Source organism: Lampetra fluviatilis, chromosome 26 (assembly GCF_964198595.1).
Source record: "Lampetra fluviatilis chromosome 26, kcLamFluv1.1, whole genome shotgun sequence".
NCBI classification, from domain to species: Eukaryota; Metazoa; Chordata; class Hyperoartia; order Petromyzontiformes; family Petromyzontidae; genus Lampetra; species Lampetra fluviatilis.
The window spans coordinates 10,954,233-10,972,814 of record NC_136300.1 but is presented as its reverse complement, the minus strand read 5'-3'; the positions used below and the strand labels follow the sequence as shown (position 1 = coordinate 10,972,814).

The window sequence follows — 18,582 nt, the reverse complement described above, 5'->3', positions numbered from 1 at the left end:
GTTTTTTTATTCGGTTATAAACACTGACCCACATCTGTGAAAAAAAGATCTTCACAGCTCATCGGATTCCTGCAGTGTAAATACATTTTCCGATTCTTAGCTCTCGTACCTACTCCTGACGTCACCGCACCCCCCGCCCCCGTTGCATGACGTCACACTTACATCCTCGCGCGTGACGTGCCGGCGTGTAACCAACGCGCCCGCGGTGGTTACATGACGTCATCTCGCGGGTCTGACGTCACTTTGCCATGGCGGCTGGAGCTCAGCTGGGCGGGCTGCTGCTGCTGCTGCACCGCGCTTCGTTCAGGTCGGTGACGGCGATTTGGCGGCTGCGGGCCGAGACGTTTCGAAAACGCTCGTCAACCGCGAGGATGGGTACACAACTCAGCAATCGTTGGAATGACGTCATTAACAAGTTTAAGTCATAACTAGCTGTGAAGTTTCCATCTTGTCACCTTCCGATGTTAGTTTTATTTTACTAAAGATGGGACCAGCAATTGCAGTTCCTGCGGTGTCGCCCCTGCATTGTGCGTACCACAAGTTGTTCGCGTCTTTCTCTTGATTCTCCGATTTCACATTAACGTAACCCTCTCCGCTTGTGCTGGACTGAGGGCACTTGTGCCCCTCCCACTTCGTTCTGACACCAGGACGCTTGGGCTACGCCCATTTTAAACCTTTAAAGCGTCTCGCCTTTAGTTGCTTTCCCCTCCTTTTTATTACACGATTTTTATTAATTCTGTTGTATCCTCAAATCTCGTAACTCAATTTTTACCCACTTCCCAATGTGGTATCGACTACAAACGTGGTATACTTATGTCATACCGATGACAATACTATATTCTAGCATAAAAACATAACAAAACTTTTTTTAACTATCTTTTTTATATGTTATGTTTCGGCTTGGGTCTAATTGTCCACGCTCAAGTGACGTTGGCTGTAAATCACCACGACCCCTTATGTCGTGGCAAGCTTCGGGGCCACTTCCTGGAGTCGTGGAGTTCTGCTATTACGAGTAGGGTACATTTCATGAAAGCGTGTTTTTAAATAGTATTTTTTAATATTACTTATTCCACCTGATGACACTCGCTTGTGTCGTAGTTTTATTTAATTATTTTTAACGTATCTACGTGACTACCAAAAGACACAAAGAATTATGTAGAGTGCCATGTAATTAGGTAGAGGTGTACAGAGTTACATTGCCAAGAGCACTCCGACTCCCACCCACCTATTTGTTGTATTACTTTGATCCCGGACCATCTTCAATAGCTGTTGTAGGTACATGCTAATGCTGCAATAAGAATAATAATGCGAGTCATAGCGCCCACAATATTTCACGGACACGAGCAACGTTTTACCCATGACACCCGCCCCACGGGAAAGGGAAGTAAGAGTCACAAGGATCCTGTATAGTGAATGGAAAAAATGGGAATGGGTGGGGGAAGAGAGAAGAAAATGGGAGAGTGGAAACGGATTGGAGAAGCGGGAGCACGGGGTCAGGAGAGATGATGATGGGGAGGAGGCTGCACCAGTGGTCTCGACACAGCCCTAACCCTCACATCCAACGCTCGATCCGCAAATACGAAGGAAACATCACGGTGACGCACTCCGCTGCTCCTGACGCGGTTGTCTGGCTTGACCACCTGAATGTGAAGTTGCAGCGGTGGCGAGATGTTATCTCCCTCTCCTGGTAGACATGTGGGCGTGGGTTCGATCCCGACCCTGACGCCTTTATATTTGAAGTTTGCACGTTCTCCCCGTGGTCACGTGGATTTTTGTCCAGGTCCTCCGGTTTTTCCCTCCCCATTTAGAAACATGCGCTAGAGTGTTTAGCTGCTATACATTTCCACATGACAAGCCACTTCGTTGAGCTATCATTTGTGGCAAGGTCGCTTCTGACAAAGAGTTGTATAGGTCAGTGGGCCTTCTCTGATAAAAAAAAAATAGTACATCAGTCATACGAAAGAAGAAGAGAACCCTAACATCTAAACCACACACGGTAGTCTAGAACCATCACAGGTCAACAAGTCGGTGGATGGGTCCTGGGGTTTAAACTGCTTTCCTGCAGGCGATTGGAAATTTGGCTGTGAAGCCCAAGAAATCCACACACCCGTTGACCTTCACCCAGCGTTACCACAACCTCAGCCAAAGTCACCACCAGAGAGAGAGGCGGGAGGGGGGTGGTGTAGTTGTTTGCGAGTTGCATAAGTGCACTGCACAGCCATGTATATATAATCTCATTTGGGCATTTTTCTATTACACATTCCATCAGCTAAGCTTGCCATGCGGCCATCTTGGAGCCCATAATTTCAAGTGGCATTGGTTCAAACACGTGCAAACTCTGGACTGGATTCGACACGCTGTCTCGTCGGCAGGAGTCGGGTTTCACGAGAAGGCGTGACCTGGACGGGAGAGTGAGTAGCAACTTTTAATGGAATCAGCGTCGCCACTTTTAAAGCTCTTGCCACAAATGAACCACAATACCTTGCTAATCTCATCAAGGAGCATATAAATCACCACACGAACTCCGATTCATCCACACAGCAGCGGATTTTGGCTGGCCATTGAACAGAGACAGCGCAACATTGTGCGCTTTCAGATGCTCTTCTGTGGCCATCTGGAAACGCTCTTCTGATATTAGGAAGCCACTGGAGCTATGCACTTTTATTATTTTGATTGAAAACTCATTGCATGATAACTTATTTTTGTATTTAGTTTGTTGTCCTTCCCCCTGCACCTCTGATTGGCACATTTGGCTACATACGGTGCGAAAGAAGTTCAAAGTACAGACACACTGCTGCCACTCAAACTCAAAATAGGATTGCCGGCTGGCTACGGCCTGCCTGGTTACTCTCTCGAACCTATTTGGCGGACAGTGACAGCATTACAATAGTTTTCAAACCCTGATCATCATCACACTGCTGTCGACATTGTCATGATCTTCATTGCGGTGCACATGTACAGACATCCCTTTTTTGTCAATAAACTGTTGGATGAGGGCCTCCCAAAGCCATGCGGGTCATCAAGGTTATTTGGCCATACTTCACCGTACTGGTCAGTGCAAGTTGGTGAAGTCGGGAGCATAGACATTTGGGGCATAGTCCAGCACAGCACACCAGGTGTTTATCCGTCTTTTCTCTTTTAACTAAAGAGCCAAAATTAGCACAAGGATGAGCTCTCGCATATCACGGTGGAAAGACGATGGCACCAAGGACTCCTCCAGAGTCGTTCCTGTTTAAGGGATGAGCTTGGCGATCCAGACTCGCGTCCCTTTTAGAGTTCAGTTCTGCACCGCGAGGAAAAACAACAGCAGGTAAATCATTCACCCGCTCCACCGTTACCACTGATCAGTGATGATTGGCAAAGTGGTACAGAGTTCACAGCATAAACGCCAGCCATACTTCTCGGCGGCGTCGGTGGCATTGTCCCTCCGGAGGATTCAACGTGTAGGTTTTCGCTGCCACTCATGATCCGAGTGTGGTATTTCTTGCTGAGCATATCTTCTCTCGGGCTTTCGCCACGCGCTACTGCGGCCGTCTTCAGAAGTTGTTGGGAGTTGAGAGATGCCTGCGGTAGTTGCGTGGGTTTTAGGTATGAGTCGTGATTTAATTGGGAGTCTGAAGATGTCCCATATGGAGTTGGCCAAACATCCCGACATAGAACCAGAGAGCTTGGCCAATTATTGGCATTGGTTCTGGCTGCGTTGCGACTCATCCGTGGTTTTCCATGCCTGTGAATCATTCTTGCTCCGAGCGCGATTATAAGCTGTGCCGCGTTGCGCATTCTACGCTTGCGGCGGCGAGTTAACTCCTTCGCCAGGTATACAGGAGGTCGTAGGTTTGATCCTTACCCTGATGCCTATATATATGGAGTTTCCCTGTTCTCTCCGTGGTCGTGTTGATTTTTCTCCGGGTCCTCTGGTGTTTCCCCTCCACATTTAGAATCAACATCATGCGTTTAGAGTATTTGGCCGCTATAAATTTCCACTTGATAAGCCACTTCGTTGGGCTATCCTTTGTAGCCAGGTCACTCCTGAAAAAGAGCTGCATAGCTCAGTAGGCCTTACCTGCTAAAAATAAAAATAGTATTTTTTTTACTCGAGAGATCACACTCGGGAGCGCGGAGCGGTGAGACGTCGCGTCGTCTTGATCACGTGCTCATCCTCCGCGTCGTCGTCGTCACCGCCGTGCAGGACAGTGCCGTGGAGAGACGATCCTTGTGCCAGCCTCTGCAGCTCCGCCGTGGCCATGCGTCCCGTGGCGAGTGAGGCCGAGTTTGAGGCGGCGAAGCAGCGGCTGGGACAGCTGACGTCGGACCCAGGAAATGAGGCAAAACTCCAGATCTACGCACTCTTCAAGCAGGTGGTACCCGCACCCCCACCAACTACCACCCCCATACCACTGCCACCACCACAACCCCAATCACCACCACCCCCCACCATTACCTCCCCAACCCCAATCACCACCACCACTTCCACCAACGACAAAAATCCTCCGTATAGCCTTAACAGGTTGTTGGAGCAACTGCTGTTAGCAAATAGCACCTATGAAGGCCGGCATGGCACACGAGGGGGTGAGTAGCCAGCGCCACGCCCCGACCACCTTTGTCTGCCCAGTGGCGAAGTTTTTACACTGCAACGGGTACTCATTTAAGGCCGAGTCGACCTCGGGAAGTCCCAGGACCGGTCCAGATAACCGTCACTGGTGTTAGCGTGAGCGGGAATCGAAGTCGGGTTGCTGTGTTCACAATCACCACAACCCCAACCCCAATCACCACCACCACACACCGAGGTAAATAGCGGCCGGCCAGAGGGGAAACACCCTTGTACGGAAAGTAAGAGGTGTGCAGAGAAGACGGCCTCTTAGAGACGGACGCGGAGAGAAGGAGGGGTCGACTGTGACATGAAGAGTGATATAGAAAGAGAGAGAGTACAGGTGCAGCAGTCCCGTGGGAGGAGGTTGGAGGGGGGGCCCAAGCCCCCCGTACCGAAGGCTCAGCCCCACCTCCCTCTCATAATTAGATATTTTACAAAAGCACCGTACTTACGTGCGCGTGTGTGTGTGCGTGTGTGTATCCTGCTGTGGGTGGAGAGTGGTAGTGTAGCGGTAAGCGCGCTGCGCTATGAACCTGGCGACACGGGTTCGATTCCCGCTCATGGCCAACACCAGTGACGATTACCTGAACTGGTCCTGGGCCTCCCGTAGGTCGACTCAGCCTAAATGATTACCTGGTGCAATGTGTAAACATCACCACTGGGGAGACAAAGGCGGCCGGGCATGCTGCTGGCCACCCACCTGCTCGTGTGCCGTGCCGGCCATCATAGGTGCTCGCTAACAGCACTTGCCCCAACAGTCTGTTGAGGCTATAGGGGGAATATTTGTCTTTGTTTCCTGCTGCAAGGCAGCATTTTGACGGAAGCGGTCAGTAGTTTTCCGCCGGCCTCCCCGTAAGCTGCTATCTGCAGCGCCGCTTGCTGACAGAAATCGTTATCAGGACGTTTTCCCCCTGCTGGGCCCGGATGGAATTTCCATGGCGTTGGAGGCAGCCTGAGCCAGCCGCCAAATGTTATTTTTGGGTGCGGGGGAGGTGTAGAAGCGGCGTCGGTGGCGATTTCTATTTTGAGCCGTCGGTTTGGCGCTGTGGTTGAGCGTTGGCGGTGGGTCTTTATGTGCCCTGCTGTGTCCGTTCAGTCCACGCAGGGGTCTTGCAACACCCCCAAGCCCGGAATGCTGGACTTTGTCAACAAAATGAAGTGGGAGGCGTGGAAGAACCTGGGACCCCTCAGCAAGGTAATCGCCGCATGTCGCTTCCGGGAGGCTACGGGGCGGTGACGCGGCCCAGGAGGTTCGCCGGTTCAAATGCCGGCAGGCCACCCTGGTCATTACCGCCGTTGTGTTAACTGTAAAGATACGCCCTTGTCTGCTTCGAGGTCGACGTTAAAGATGCCCTGTGTGCTGGCATCACGGTCCAAATTTGCCAATTCGAAAAATACCCGAAAATTACTCAATTGGGGTTACGGATCACGCGCAGCAACAATTGCCCCCTACTGGCAGACGAATACCCACTTGCAGGCCAGGTGCCGCACAGAGATAGTTTCCACTGAGGGTGCCCTATCAAAATTTTCGAGATGATGCAAGTTCTGAGTTGCCCCGGCGTAAAGGAGGGCAGCTATTTCAAACATACAATCATTATTATCCCAACATTTAGAGCGCATGTGCTCGTGTTATCTTTCCATTCTAAGGCCATCTTCACCAGGTTGACCTTGTAATTGAGTTCTTATATGGATAACAAACTCTCAGATTCTGACAGCTTTGTTGTGGACATGTTCGCAGCATGGCAATCAAATGGATATTCTCAGAGCTGGATTGAGCCATCACGCGACGTATTTTTTTGCGCGTGGTCAATTGGTAAATGGGCTGAGACCATCGGCTCTCTACATTTGAGGAGACCCAGCTACGTCGAGGAGGGCTACATTCTTCACTCTAACCCAAGATCTCAGCCGTTGCCCGTTCACCATCTCTGACCTGGCCATTATGAGCCCCGTTAGCCCACCTGGACCACCTCTCACTTTATCTTTCTTGGTGGGGAGTACGGCAAGTCGCACATGGCAACCTCAATGCCAGGTCAAGGTCCAGAGATCGTCATGGCCAGCGCTACCACATCTCACCAGTTGTTGCAATACGGATTGAGGTGTCTCAACCCGATTTGGTCTCCAACGATTAACCCCATGAACCACCCAACCACCTTTGTATGTATGTTGAGATCCTGGGTTAGAGGACGCCATGGTGGTGAGTTGTTAACTACCTCGCCTGGTATACAGGAGGTCGTGGGTTTGATCCAGAACCCTGACGCCTGTATATTTGCAGTTTGCATGGCTGCAATAAATTTCCACACGCTAATCCACTTCGTTGAGCTATTATTCGTGGCTAGGTCGCTTATAAAAAAATGAAGCTAACAGCTCAGTGGGTCCTACCCGGTCATATAAAAAATAGTTTAGTTTTAGTTTACAGATTGAGGTCTCAGCTCGGTTTGATCCCCAGCGACTGACCGCATGAGCCGTCTCTCTAGTCACTATTGCTCGTGATGACACCACCACCCCCTCACCCCGACCGTTGAACCCCGGCAGGAGGAGGCTCGGCTGAAGTACGTGCAGCTCATCGACTCGCTGGTGGCGGCCGAGGCTCCTGCTGCTCCGTCGACGGAGGCCGGAGCCACAGCTTACCAGACCCTGCAGCTGAAGTGTGAGAACAACATGACAGTGATCACGCTGAATCGGCCCGACAAGAAGAACGCCATCAACACCACGGTGACGCCTGCAAACCCAACTCTAAACTAAACAATGTTTCTATTTTACCAGATCAGGCCCACTGAGCTATATAGCTCTTTTTCAGAAGCGACCTGACCACAAATTACAGCTTAACTTAGTGGCATATTGTGTGGAAATTTACAGCAGCCAAATACTATATACGCACGTTGATTCTAAATGTGGAGGGGAAAAACCAGAGAGCCAGGATAAAAATCCACGCCACCACGGGGAGAGAGAACACGCAAACTCCAAATATACAGCAGGCGTCAGGTTTGGGATCGAACCCACGACCTCCTGCATACCACGCGAGGTAGTTAACATATCACCACTGTGGTGCTTTGTTGCCACCGCTATCTCCCGGCTGACTCGCCGTTGAAAGAATGGTCCAGTAGCTCACTGGGAACTCCTGCCACCATCTGACTTGAGACGTGCATATCATCGGTCACGGAGGATGTCGGGTTTGCAAGTGCCGACGCATGAGAGGTGCAATGTGTTGCAATGGTCCTTGAGTACCTGTGTTGCCTCCCAGATGTACAAAGAGATCATGAAGGCGTTGGAGGAGGCTGGGAAAGACGAGTCTGCGTTTGCCGTTATTACAGGCGAGATTCCCCATACGCCATCGCATCTACATATAGATATGCTTGTTCCAATGCTCTACATCATCATTAGTTTGCAGCCCTTTTTGCAATCCACTGCAATGAGGGCACGGGGTTTGTCTGATCGTACTTCATGCTGGTCAGTGTGGCTTAGTGAAGGGGTGGGGAGGGGTCGGATAGCCATGGCTGGGAGTTGCTCTTGGGTTACCAGACTCATAGCACCGTGAATGAAACACTGTAGCCGTGTGTGCACCTGCACCAGTGTGTATGTGTGAGCACCGGCGAGAGTGGGAGCGAGCACGTACGCGCACGTGTGTGTGTTCACCTACACGCATGCACCTCTTGCCCCAGGCGCCGGCGATTACTTCTGCAGCGGCAACGACCTCAGCAACTTCACCAACATGCCGCCAGGCGGCATCAAGCAGATGGCGCTCGATGCCGCCGAGGTGCTGCGGTGAGCCGGGGGGAGTGGGTGAGGGGGTGGCAGTGGTGGTCAAAGGTGGTGCTGTTGTTGGGTGCGGATGGTGATTGATAAATGCCAGTGGTGATGGACAATGGTGGTGAGTGGCAGTGGTGGCGGTGGTGGTGATGGGTGGCGGAGGTCGTGATTGGTGGTGGTGGCGGGTGACGAGTAGTGACGATGATGGTCAGTGCTGTTTATGCACTACAGTGGTGGTAGTTATCGGTGGTAAAGGGCAGCAGTGAGGATAGATGCTGGTGATTGGCGATGATGATGGGTGATGGATGATGGTGACGGCGGGGGGGGGGGGAGGGGTGGCTAGCGACGGACGACGGTGATGGGGGCATTTGGTTGGCGTTGGTAACGATGGCTGTTCACCTCTGCGCGAGCAGTAGGTTTGTGTCGTCCTTCATCGAATTCCCCAAGCCACTGGTGGCGGTGGTGAACGGCCCGGCGGTCGGCGTGGCGGTGACGCTGCTCGGCCTCTACGACGCCGTCTATGCCACCAGCAGGGTAGGCCACCCACCCACATGCATGTCTACATCACAAGGGATCCCCCGGGGATAGCCCCTCTAACAGACTGTTGGGGCAAGCGCTGTTGTAGCAGGCATTATTGAAGGTCGGCTCGGCACACACACGTGGGCGTGAATGGCCAAGGCCATGGCCGCCCTGACCGCCTTTGTCTCCCCGTTGCTGATGTTTTTACACACAGCACTGGGTACTCGTTTAAGTCTATGAGTCGACCTATGGGGTGGCCCAGGACCAGTTCAGATATTCGCCACTGATATTGCTCGTGAGCGGGAACTGAACTCGGGTCGCCAGGTTTGCAACGTGTCGCACTAACCGCTGCTCCACCGCTCTCCTATACAAATAAATGCGTTGTGTCATAGAACCACGCGGAGACGGAACTTTTTGTAAGGGCTTTCGCCATTTATTAACACTGTTTAAAGACTCAGGCTCACACCAGGGGTAGGTGTTCTCTATACTCGGTCCTTCCCATAGACCCCCGAGCTCTACTCGTCCTAACCTCGGCTATCACTTTGGCTCTCTCACTCGGGCCGGGACGGGGGTTCATCCAACACTGCCCGGCCGAGGAAAGAAGAACCCCACTCACTCTCAGCCAATTCTCACAGACTTCTTGGAGCCCTACACTCCGCTATCTCTTCGGCTCTTCCACTCGTGGACCCCGGACGGGGGTTCAGCCAACACTGTCCGGTCATGAGCGGGAGAGACCTCCTGCAGCCGATCCACACTCCGGGCTCCCACAACGACCCCGCCTTCGTCACGGGGTTACCCTTAAGTACCCCTTGGGTGGCTCCTCCCCTTCACTTGTACCCGCCCCTATTTCCGAAGTTATCCCCTTACAGCACCCATGACATGACATAACACTACTCCTCTACATCACCCCCCCCCCCCCCTCGTAAAAAAAATCTGCCGTCCCGGCTGCTAATTATACTAAATTTGCCCCGCATCGGGGCCAATGCGTAAAGCCAGCAACCAACAATCAGAACAATTGTAACTACAACATCAACAATAACGACGTAAATGGAGGTGGGAAGGCAGAGCCAACTGCGGGTGAACAAGATGATAAGGCAGGAGGGCAAGTGTAGGAAGGCCTTCAGCCTGCAGTGCAAGGCGCCAACCACGCGTCAGCGTCGGCTGGTGTCCAACGACAACGTGCCCAAGGGGAGGTGGTCAGCGAAAAAGAGTGCCCCTGGAGCGCGTATGTGCAGCCGGTCCACTCCCCCAGGCAGCGTCCGGTGTCAGAGTAGGCGGAGTACCCGTCGACGTCGGCCTCGCCACCGAGGGGCCAACAGGCGGTGCCTCGGGAGCTACTCGTAGGGGTTCTGTGGGTGGACAGACAGAGGGCTAACACTGCATAGCATCCCGGCTAGGGCGGCCCTGCTCGTCGGACGCATCAAGCACCGACCGCTCCGGAAGTGGGGATGATTCAACAAGACAAGGTAACACGTATCTTTTTAACCTAGACGGGTGGACAAATCAATGCCGGCAACTGAAGCGGATGAGCACACACTGTGGCCGGCGGACCTCCACGACCTCAACAGGGTCCTGCCAAGGGCGATGTAATTTTGGGGACGTCCCAATGGGCACCTGGGAACAATGTAGCCACGCCTTCTCCCCTTTCACTCATGGCAGCCCAGAACCCTGATGCTTTTGTGAGCGTTCGTTAGCTGCTTGTCGGCTGGCCGAATTATCCACAGCCGCTTATCGTGCCTCACGCAGCCTGTCGAGCGTGACCTTCATCGAAGCGGCCACAGCGGATCCCTTTTTAGACGGCCCCAGGCCCATTTGCATGTGCATCGGGTGCTCCGGTTCCCTCGCGTACATTACGTAAAAGGGTGAAAACCCCATTGCGGAGTGAGGGGCCAACCTGTACGCAGCAAGGACACCCAGAATAAACAGGTCCCAGTCCAACTGAGACGCGCTCACGTGGCACAGCATGGATGTGAGGGTGCAATTCAACCACTCCACCATCCCGTCGGTTTGAGGGTGGTAGGGTGAGGTCTGTATTTTCTCGGTGCCGAGGAGGTCACAGACCTTGAGCAACCGGGAAGAAAAGTTCAGACCCTGATTGGTTAACAGTTGTTCAGGGGCACGCTTATCTAAAACATACCCATGCAAAAAGGCATCGGTGATAGACGAGGCCGATGGGTTTTGCAAAGGCCACGCCATGGGCCAACGTGTGAGGTATTCTACCCCGACCAAATGATACTTATGGCCCCGTTGGGAAGTTGGAAATAGGCCCAAAATGTCGAGGGCCACAAGTTAATTCACACGGGAAACTTGGATGGACTGTAGCGGGAGCCGATCACGCACAACCGGGGCCTTCTGCTGTGCACAATCGTGGCAGCCACTCACAAGTAGTGCCACGTCGCTTTCTACGCCCGGCCAGTAATAATCCCGCTTAAGAGTTTAAAAGGTTTTGTGGAACCCAAGGTACATCAACTTCTCGTGAACTGCACGAGTCGGTTTCCCTCGTAGGACAGTGGGCACCATCACACAATATCTCTCCAGCTCCGTATCTCAGCGTATAGGTAGGCCGTCGTGCAGGGTAATAACCGGGGCGGTCGACGGAGAGGAAAAACGGCCGTCCGACTTAACACGGCGTCGCAGCTTTACCAGAGAGGTGTCCTCCATCTGCAAGCGAGACCATTCATCCCGAGGGAGACCTAGGCCGAAATCCACGTGCAGCGACACACCCGGAAGGGGGAGCCGTGTCGGCTTTCACCACCAACTGGAGCCCGGTGTCAATTGGGGCCCTGCAGCGACCTGAGTCCGTCATGCACGCATACCTGCCATCCGCATTTCCATGCTGTGCCCCCTTCCTGTGGGTGACGTCAAATACCTGCAGCACCTCAAGCCAGCGGGACGGCTGATCGATGTGCAAGGAATAATGCAGGGCCGCATGATCTGTCCGAACAGTGAACCACCTGCCATACAAGTAGGGCCTATACAATTGCACGAAAAACACGATGGCAAGCAGCTCCCTACGAGTCACACAGTAATGCTGCTCTGCGGGGGGACAACACGCGACTGCCATACGCCACGACCCTTTCAGTGGCATTGACCACCTGGGCAAGTACAGCCCCTTTACCCGTGTCGCTGCCATCAGTGTTGAGCACATAGGGCAGGGAGAAGTCAGGATACCCCAGGGTGGGCGCATCTGCCAGGGACGCTCAAAGTGCGACAAACGCTGCTTCCTCCTCCTTGCCCCAATGAAACTTTTGGCCTTTAGCGGAGAGCGCGTGGGGTGGTTTCGCAACAGTCGCAAAATCCCGCACAAAGCGACGGTTATACGAGGCGTAGCCAATGAAGCTGCGAACCTCCGCGACAGATGTGGGAGTCGGCCACGCACGGATGCAAACCGTCTTTTCCAGGTCTGTGGCGACACCTGACATACTAACAATGTGGCCCAAATACTTCACCGATGGCTGCAGCAAATGGCACTTTTAGGGTTTAAATTTCAAGCCAGCAATACGCACTTTGACGAAGACCGACTCGAGACGATGCAAGTATTCGTCAAACGTGCGGCTGAAAACGATGACATCATCCAAATAAATTTAGCAAGATTCCCACTGGAGACCCACCAAGACCATCTCCATGAGGCGTTAGAAGGTGGGCGGGGGCCGAGTGGAGGCCCATAGGAAGCCAATTGAATTGGAATAGCCCCTGGGGTGTGCAGAACGCAGTCTTGGGTTTGGAGACCTCATCCAATGGCAATTGCCAGAAGCCCGAAAGCAAATATAGGGTTGAAAAGAACCACGCACTCGAGAGGGCGTCAAGCGAATCGTCCATGCGAGGAAGGGGATAGGCATCTGCCACCAAAATCTTTTTTAATTTACGAAAGTCGATGCAGAAACGGAGACTCCCATCCCGTTTCTTGACTAACACAATAAGGGGTGTCCCAAGGGCTAGTAGTAGGAGAGATTATGTCTGCCGCCAACATCTCATCAACGGCCAAACGGACATGATCCTTCTCTCTAGGGATAAAGCGATGGGAATTCAGCCGAATGGGGGGTGAATTCCCCGTGTCTATATGATGCTCTAATAAGGACGTGGGTCCGATATCAAATTTGCTGTGACTGAAGACATCGGTGAATCGTTCAATAAGCGCACGGAGCCGCTGCTGCTCCTCGAGGGCCAAGAGGGCATTTTCCCGACAAAACGCATCAATCCAGGAATCGTCGGGCTTTCCATCCTGTACTACGCCAGCCACAACCCTCTCAACCGGCATGGCGTCGTCTGGTGGGAGAGCTGGGGTCGCGTGCGCCAAAACGGTGCCGGCCGGAACAATTACATGCGAAGGACCCGCGTTTAGAATTTGTAGAAAGGGCTCCTGGTCCTTCAACACGACCATCAGGGAACCCACCAAACAGGAAGTCCGCGAAAAGTAGTTAGTGGGAGTTAAGAGGATGCCCGCCTCTGGCGTATGAAATTTCAGGGGCTTGCGCAACTTCAGCGGTATCAATATTTGGGACCCAGGTGGAATGTTCATGGAATCCCTAGCCAAAGCTCGTATGCTGGCAGCAAGAGGAGTCAACAAGGTGGGGGAACGCAAAAAGTTCAAACGACAGCCCGATGGCATCTCCACACAACCCTGGTCAATCAATATTTTCATGGAATTTTGGCCAAGAAATCTGTGCCCAAAAGGCATTGCACTGCCAACGCCTTTGAGACTAAGACGGGGCCTTCCAATTCAATATGACCAATTCTAATGGAGGCAACAATGTGACGCAATATACCTAAACTACCTCCATTAGCGGCAATGCAAGCCCCTTGTACAGGCCTCAATCGAACAACCTGAAAATGCATTCCGATATAATGGTGACCGATGCACCCATGTCCACCAAAATCCGGACTTACACCCCTTGGACGTAACCAGCGGCCGCGGAGGAACCCGCCGCGGCCGCCACAACCCGATGCGCAAGCGCAGCCCATTGATGGACCCGCTTAGGTCACCCGGAAACCGACGGTGAGTGAACATCGAGCGTTTCCAAACTTTTAGTGGTACCCTGGTGATCATGAACCCTATCCTCACTAGATGTGAGGTGGGAGGAGCGGCCAAGTGGCAGATGCGCCGCGACTTGCCTGAGGCCCAGATGATGACGCTGATGTGAAGGCGGAGGGAGACGACGTCCCGCCGAAGGCCCCAGGAGCGTTGCGGCAGCCCATCGCGATGTGGCCAAGCTGGCGACAGCGGAAGCAGATGGTGGACGCTGCTCCGGCCGGCGGCCCCTGGCGCCTCTCCAGCGTTGGTCGCGTGCAGCGATTGCGGGAAGATGATTCTCGTCCTGCGGCGTGCCAGCCCTCGCTGGACCTGGGTCCCCTGCGCACGCTGCCACACCAGGCCACTGGCACAGACCGAGGTGTGCTTGGATCCCCTGCGCCACTTTAAGGGAAGAGATGTCCGCCTCCTCCGCTATAGCCAAAACTACACCGAGTTCCCACATGAGTTGAGTGCCGCACAATCCATATTGGGGTAGGCCGCCCGACTCAGCGCCAATAATAGCTGCGGAAGGCGAGAGGCATCTAAGCCTCGCCTCCGCAGCAAGAACTTCTGGCGTGCGCTGGAGGGCGGCTCAAAAATAAAAGCCATTTGGGCGTACGCCATGGGGAGCGTTGCCCTGTCCGCAGGCGGAATCAAATTTAATGCGGCTAGAGAATCATCTAATGCCGTCAGGAGTACCTTGAGGGCCTCGTCCATAGGCCACCTGACCGAGGCGTAAGCCGCATCGAACCGGCCTTGAAAGGACTTCCAGTCTCCGCCAGCTGGACGAACAGGCAGTAGGCGACGAAGTTTGGAAGAGCCGGAGCTGAAGCCTGGCGTGGGCGCTCCCGAAGATGCACTCGGCGGCATCGCTGCAGCAGAGGCAATGGCGCCCAGTTGCTGTGTCGCATCTTGGGAGAAAATGTCGCCCGGTTGCTGTGTTGCATAAAAAATGGCGCCTGGTTACTGCAGCGCACCCAGGGGCAAGATGGCGGCCGATTGCTGTGTCGCGTCCGTTGAGAAAACGCTCAAAAAAAGTGACGGGCACGCGCAGCTGGGCTACCACCTCCAACATCAGGGAGACGAGATACATGGCCGACTGCAGCAGCTGGCCGAACTGGCTGGTGAGGAGTCACCAGCTCTCCTGCTGTGGTGAGTGGCCGGCCACGGCCACCACCTCCTGCACGGGTTGGCCAGGCTCCACGGGGCGCATCTCCGGGGCCCCGGACTCAGGGGACATTGCGGGGACCTCTTCCGTGCTGTCTTCGTCGTCCGATCTCGCAACAGGTGGGTTCTTACGCTTCGTAGTCGACTTCAGAAAGACGTGCTTACACAGACACACACACACATACACCTTGTCTTTTGTGTCAGTACTGTTTTGATCTGCAAGTCTTTTTTTTCTGTCACATCTATATTTTCCGTATTATTTGGCCTACCTCGATTGTACTCTTGATTCTTTTGACCATTAGCCTCAAGTAACGTTTGCGTACGATTTGCCTGCATGAAGAATGGAGGCGCCACCGGTGGTGAGATGTTTTCTCCATCGCCTGGTATACAGGAGGTAGTGGGTTCGATCCACACGATAAGCCACCACTTCGTTACGCTATCATTTGTGATACCCAGGTGGCTTCTGAAAACGAGCTACATAGCTCAGTAGGCCTTACCTGGTAAAATAAAAATTGTTTAATAGCTCTTTAGTATCTTGGTGCGTGCTCACGGTGCTCGCTCTGTCTCCCTTGAAGGCGACGTTCCAGACCCCGTTCAGCCAGCTGGGTCAGAGCCCCGAAGGCTGCTCCTCCTACATCTTCCCCAAGCTCATGGGCGCCGCCAAGGTGAGCTCTGCCATGCCGTGCCCTGTCATCCTGGCGCTCGCTGCCCGTACCGACGCCACTTGGCCCACTGCCTCCAGAGGCTTAGCACACCACCAGGATCGCCAATATCATGCGAGCGCGCAAGCCGCTAGCCAGCAGCGTTGTCAGTAATATCAGCTCCTCCTCCTACCCACCAGCACCACCTGGACTACCCACATACATTCCTAGGGTATAGGTCAAATGGTAATTGCATGTGAGGTTATCAAGAAGAATAGAGAGCTCGGCATCAAATTCTGATTGGACAAAAGGAGTAACCAAAGGATGCATGAAGCGATGGGATTCCAGTTTTGGAGCATTAGCAGAGAAACATGCCCAATGTGTCTCCACTGAGTCTGTGGGTCTCTGGGCGAGTTTACTGGTCTTTGTGTGAGTCTACTTGAGCCAATAGAATTCCAGGTGTTTCGGACATTCACAGAGTGACAACACATATAAACAACACACATCCGCACGTAACATGTAAGTGCATGCTACGTGCGCACATTCTCCTGCTCGTCTTCCTCTGTCCGTCTCACGCGCACCCTGTCCTCACGATCTCCCAGGCCACTGAGATGCTTCTCTTCAACAAGAGGCTGACATCCCAGCAGGCGTGCGACCTGGGCCTTGTCACCGAAGTCTACCCCGACAACAGCTTCCAGCGGGAGGTGTGGGCTCGCTTGGAAACGTTGGCCAAACTGCCCAAGAAGGTGCATGGTTCCATCGTTGTTCCATCATTTCTATTGTTTTGTGCAAATTGCTCAGTTGGGCACGGTGGGGGTGGGGGGGGGGGCGCAGCGGTTAACGCTCATGTATCGCAGCAAGAAGGACCTGGTTTCGAACCCCGACTCTGGGTGCCTTTTCTGTGTTTTGCATGGGTTTCCTCCGGCTTCTCAGATTTCCTATAATGGTAAAAAAACACGCGGTAAGGTGTACGATTGAACTGTTTTTCACTGTAATGGGAATTGGCCCAAAAGCATCCCAGTGCTGAACAAGAATGACCTGAGAATTGACTCGCTTGGGATCACACGCAGCAAACATTGCCGCCCACTGCTGCAAAAACTTGGCAGGACCCTCCTGAAAGAGTCTGAATCAACATGCATGCATGAAAGTATTTGGCTGCTATACATATCCACGTAATAAGCCTTACCTGGTACAGTAAAAATATTAAAAGTTTTTGTAGTTTGGATTACTTTTTATTACTCCGTACGAACGATGCTCCAACTGTGCGAAGCGCGACGATGGCCATTTGCGCCGCTCCGCTTAACGAGGTTGCGTCGCAGGGCATGTACGTGCGTTGAACTTCTTTCGTACCGTACATCACTAACCGTGCTATTCGGAGGTGCCGGGGCTGGGGGGTAAGAACAAGCAAACTAACCATGTGTCGTCGCGTTTGCGTGCGCAGTCCCTGGCGTTCTCCAAGCAGCTGTCACGCGACGCGGAGCGGGAGGCACTGCATGCGGCCAACTTGCGCGAGTGCCAGTGCCTCATTGAGCGCTGGCAGTCCGAAGACTGCATGGCCGCCATCGCAGGCTTCTTCCAAAGGAAGGCCAAGCTGTAGGCCGCCGCCAGGGGCGGGGGTGGGGTGAGGCGGCGGTTTTGTGCGGTGCCGTGTGGCGTCACGTCTCACCGTCGCGGTAGTGGTGGTGGTGGGTGTGCGGCTTTGTGGTTAGGCGTCGTGGTCATTTCGTGTTGTAGCGCCGTGAGATTGCGTGTCAGTGACGAATTGGCGCCGACTGCGACTGATTGTAGCGGCGCGTTTCCCGAGATTCCGTTTCGTAAACGTCAAATCAGCAGCTGCTGCTGCACTGTCAGAATTTGGTGAAAGAGCATTGGACTGTGATGATGCACACATACACATGCGCACGCAGACTCATATGCACATACACACGCGCAAGCACACGCGCACGCAGACGCACGCACGCAGGCACATGCACACGTGTACTCAGACACACAAGCACACAAAGAGAAAAATGCCTCCAATATAGCCTTAACAGATTGTTGGGGAAAGTGTTGTTAGCGAGCACCTGTGCAGACCAACCCAGCACACGAAGGGGTGGGTGGTTAGCAACACGCCCGGCCGGCCGGCCGTTTTTGTCTACCCATTGCTGATGTTTACTCACCATACCAGGTACTCATTTAAGGCTGAGTCGACCTTAGGGGACGTCCAGGACCAGGTTCAGATATTCATCACCGATGTTAGCCGTGAGCGGGAATCTGACTCGGGTTGCCAGTGTGTGTTAACCACTACTCCGCTACCCACATACGCACGCAGCACACACACATATGCGCATACACATACAAATCCACAAACACAACATGCTGTTGGTGAGCAACGATTGCAATGCAATATCAATTTTATTTGGCTTACAAATGCCACTGAATGAGCAAGTGAGAGAGCGCACATCCACCACACTGCTCTGTTCGGTTTGAGATCGAATTCGTCCTGGGTCCACTAATGGGGCATTAATTTCAGGGCCATGGCGTCCGAATCGCCGTGGGGGAGACGTCCCGAGTCCATTTACTCTTTTTTCCGATGCCGCGTGAAATCGATTTGCGTAACTTTTTTAAATGAGAATTTGCAAATTAATACAATTTCCTTGGTCCGTTGTGTCTCCGTGAGCGTCTTTGTAACGATGAGGTGCACCTAGCCTGGCACAAACGCAGTTGGTGAAATCACCACCACTATGGGTGGTGAACGGCAGTTGTGACCGCAAGAGTTGTTCAACGGGAGCACAGTGGCCTTATCGAAGGACATGACAAACTCGACACGGTCATTAACACTTCAGAAACCTAGAAGTGGATGGACTTGCCCTCACATTTTAAAATAATTTTTGGTCTTTTTTTTATCTGCTTGAGCAGGAGATAAG

At 53.1% G+C, this 18,582-nt stretch overlaps 1 protein-coding gene across 3 annotated transcripts; it reads left to right on the top strand.

The window, feature by feature from the left end:
• The first annotated feature begins 203 nt into the window (after positions 1 to 203).
• On the top strand, positions 204 to 18,318 carry LOC144942083 (enoyl-CoA delta isomerase 2-like). 3 transcript variants are annotated; one of them, XM_078868762.1, is made up of 10 exons: positions 204 to 307; positions 4,190 to 4,358; positions 5,688 to 5,786; positions 7,124 to 7,303; positions 7,833 to 7,902; positions 8,251 to 8,353; positions 8,752 to 8,872; positions 15,611 to 15,700; positions 16,279 to 16,422; positions 17,118 to 18,318. In XM_078868762.1, the coding sequence occupies exons 1-10, from the start codon at positions 249 to 251 to the stop codon at positions 17,271 to 17,273; spliced, it is 1,191 nt and encodes a 396-aa protein (XP_078724888.1). In that variant the 5' UTR covers positions 204 to 248; the 3' UTR covers positions 17,274 to 18,318. The 3 variants fall into 3 exon arrangements, with proteins under 3 accessions (XP_078724888.1, XP_078724890.1, XP_078724889.1); XM_078868764.1 differs by lacking the exon at positions 7,124 to 7,303; XM_078868763.1 differs by lacking the exon at positions 7,833 to 7,902 and having other exon boundaries at positions 7,124 to 7,238.
• The last annotated feature ends 264 nt before the right edge of the window (positions 18,319 to 18,582 follow it).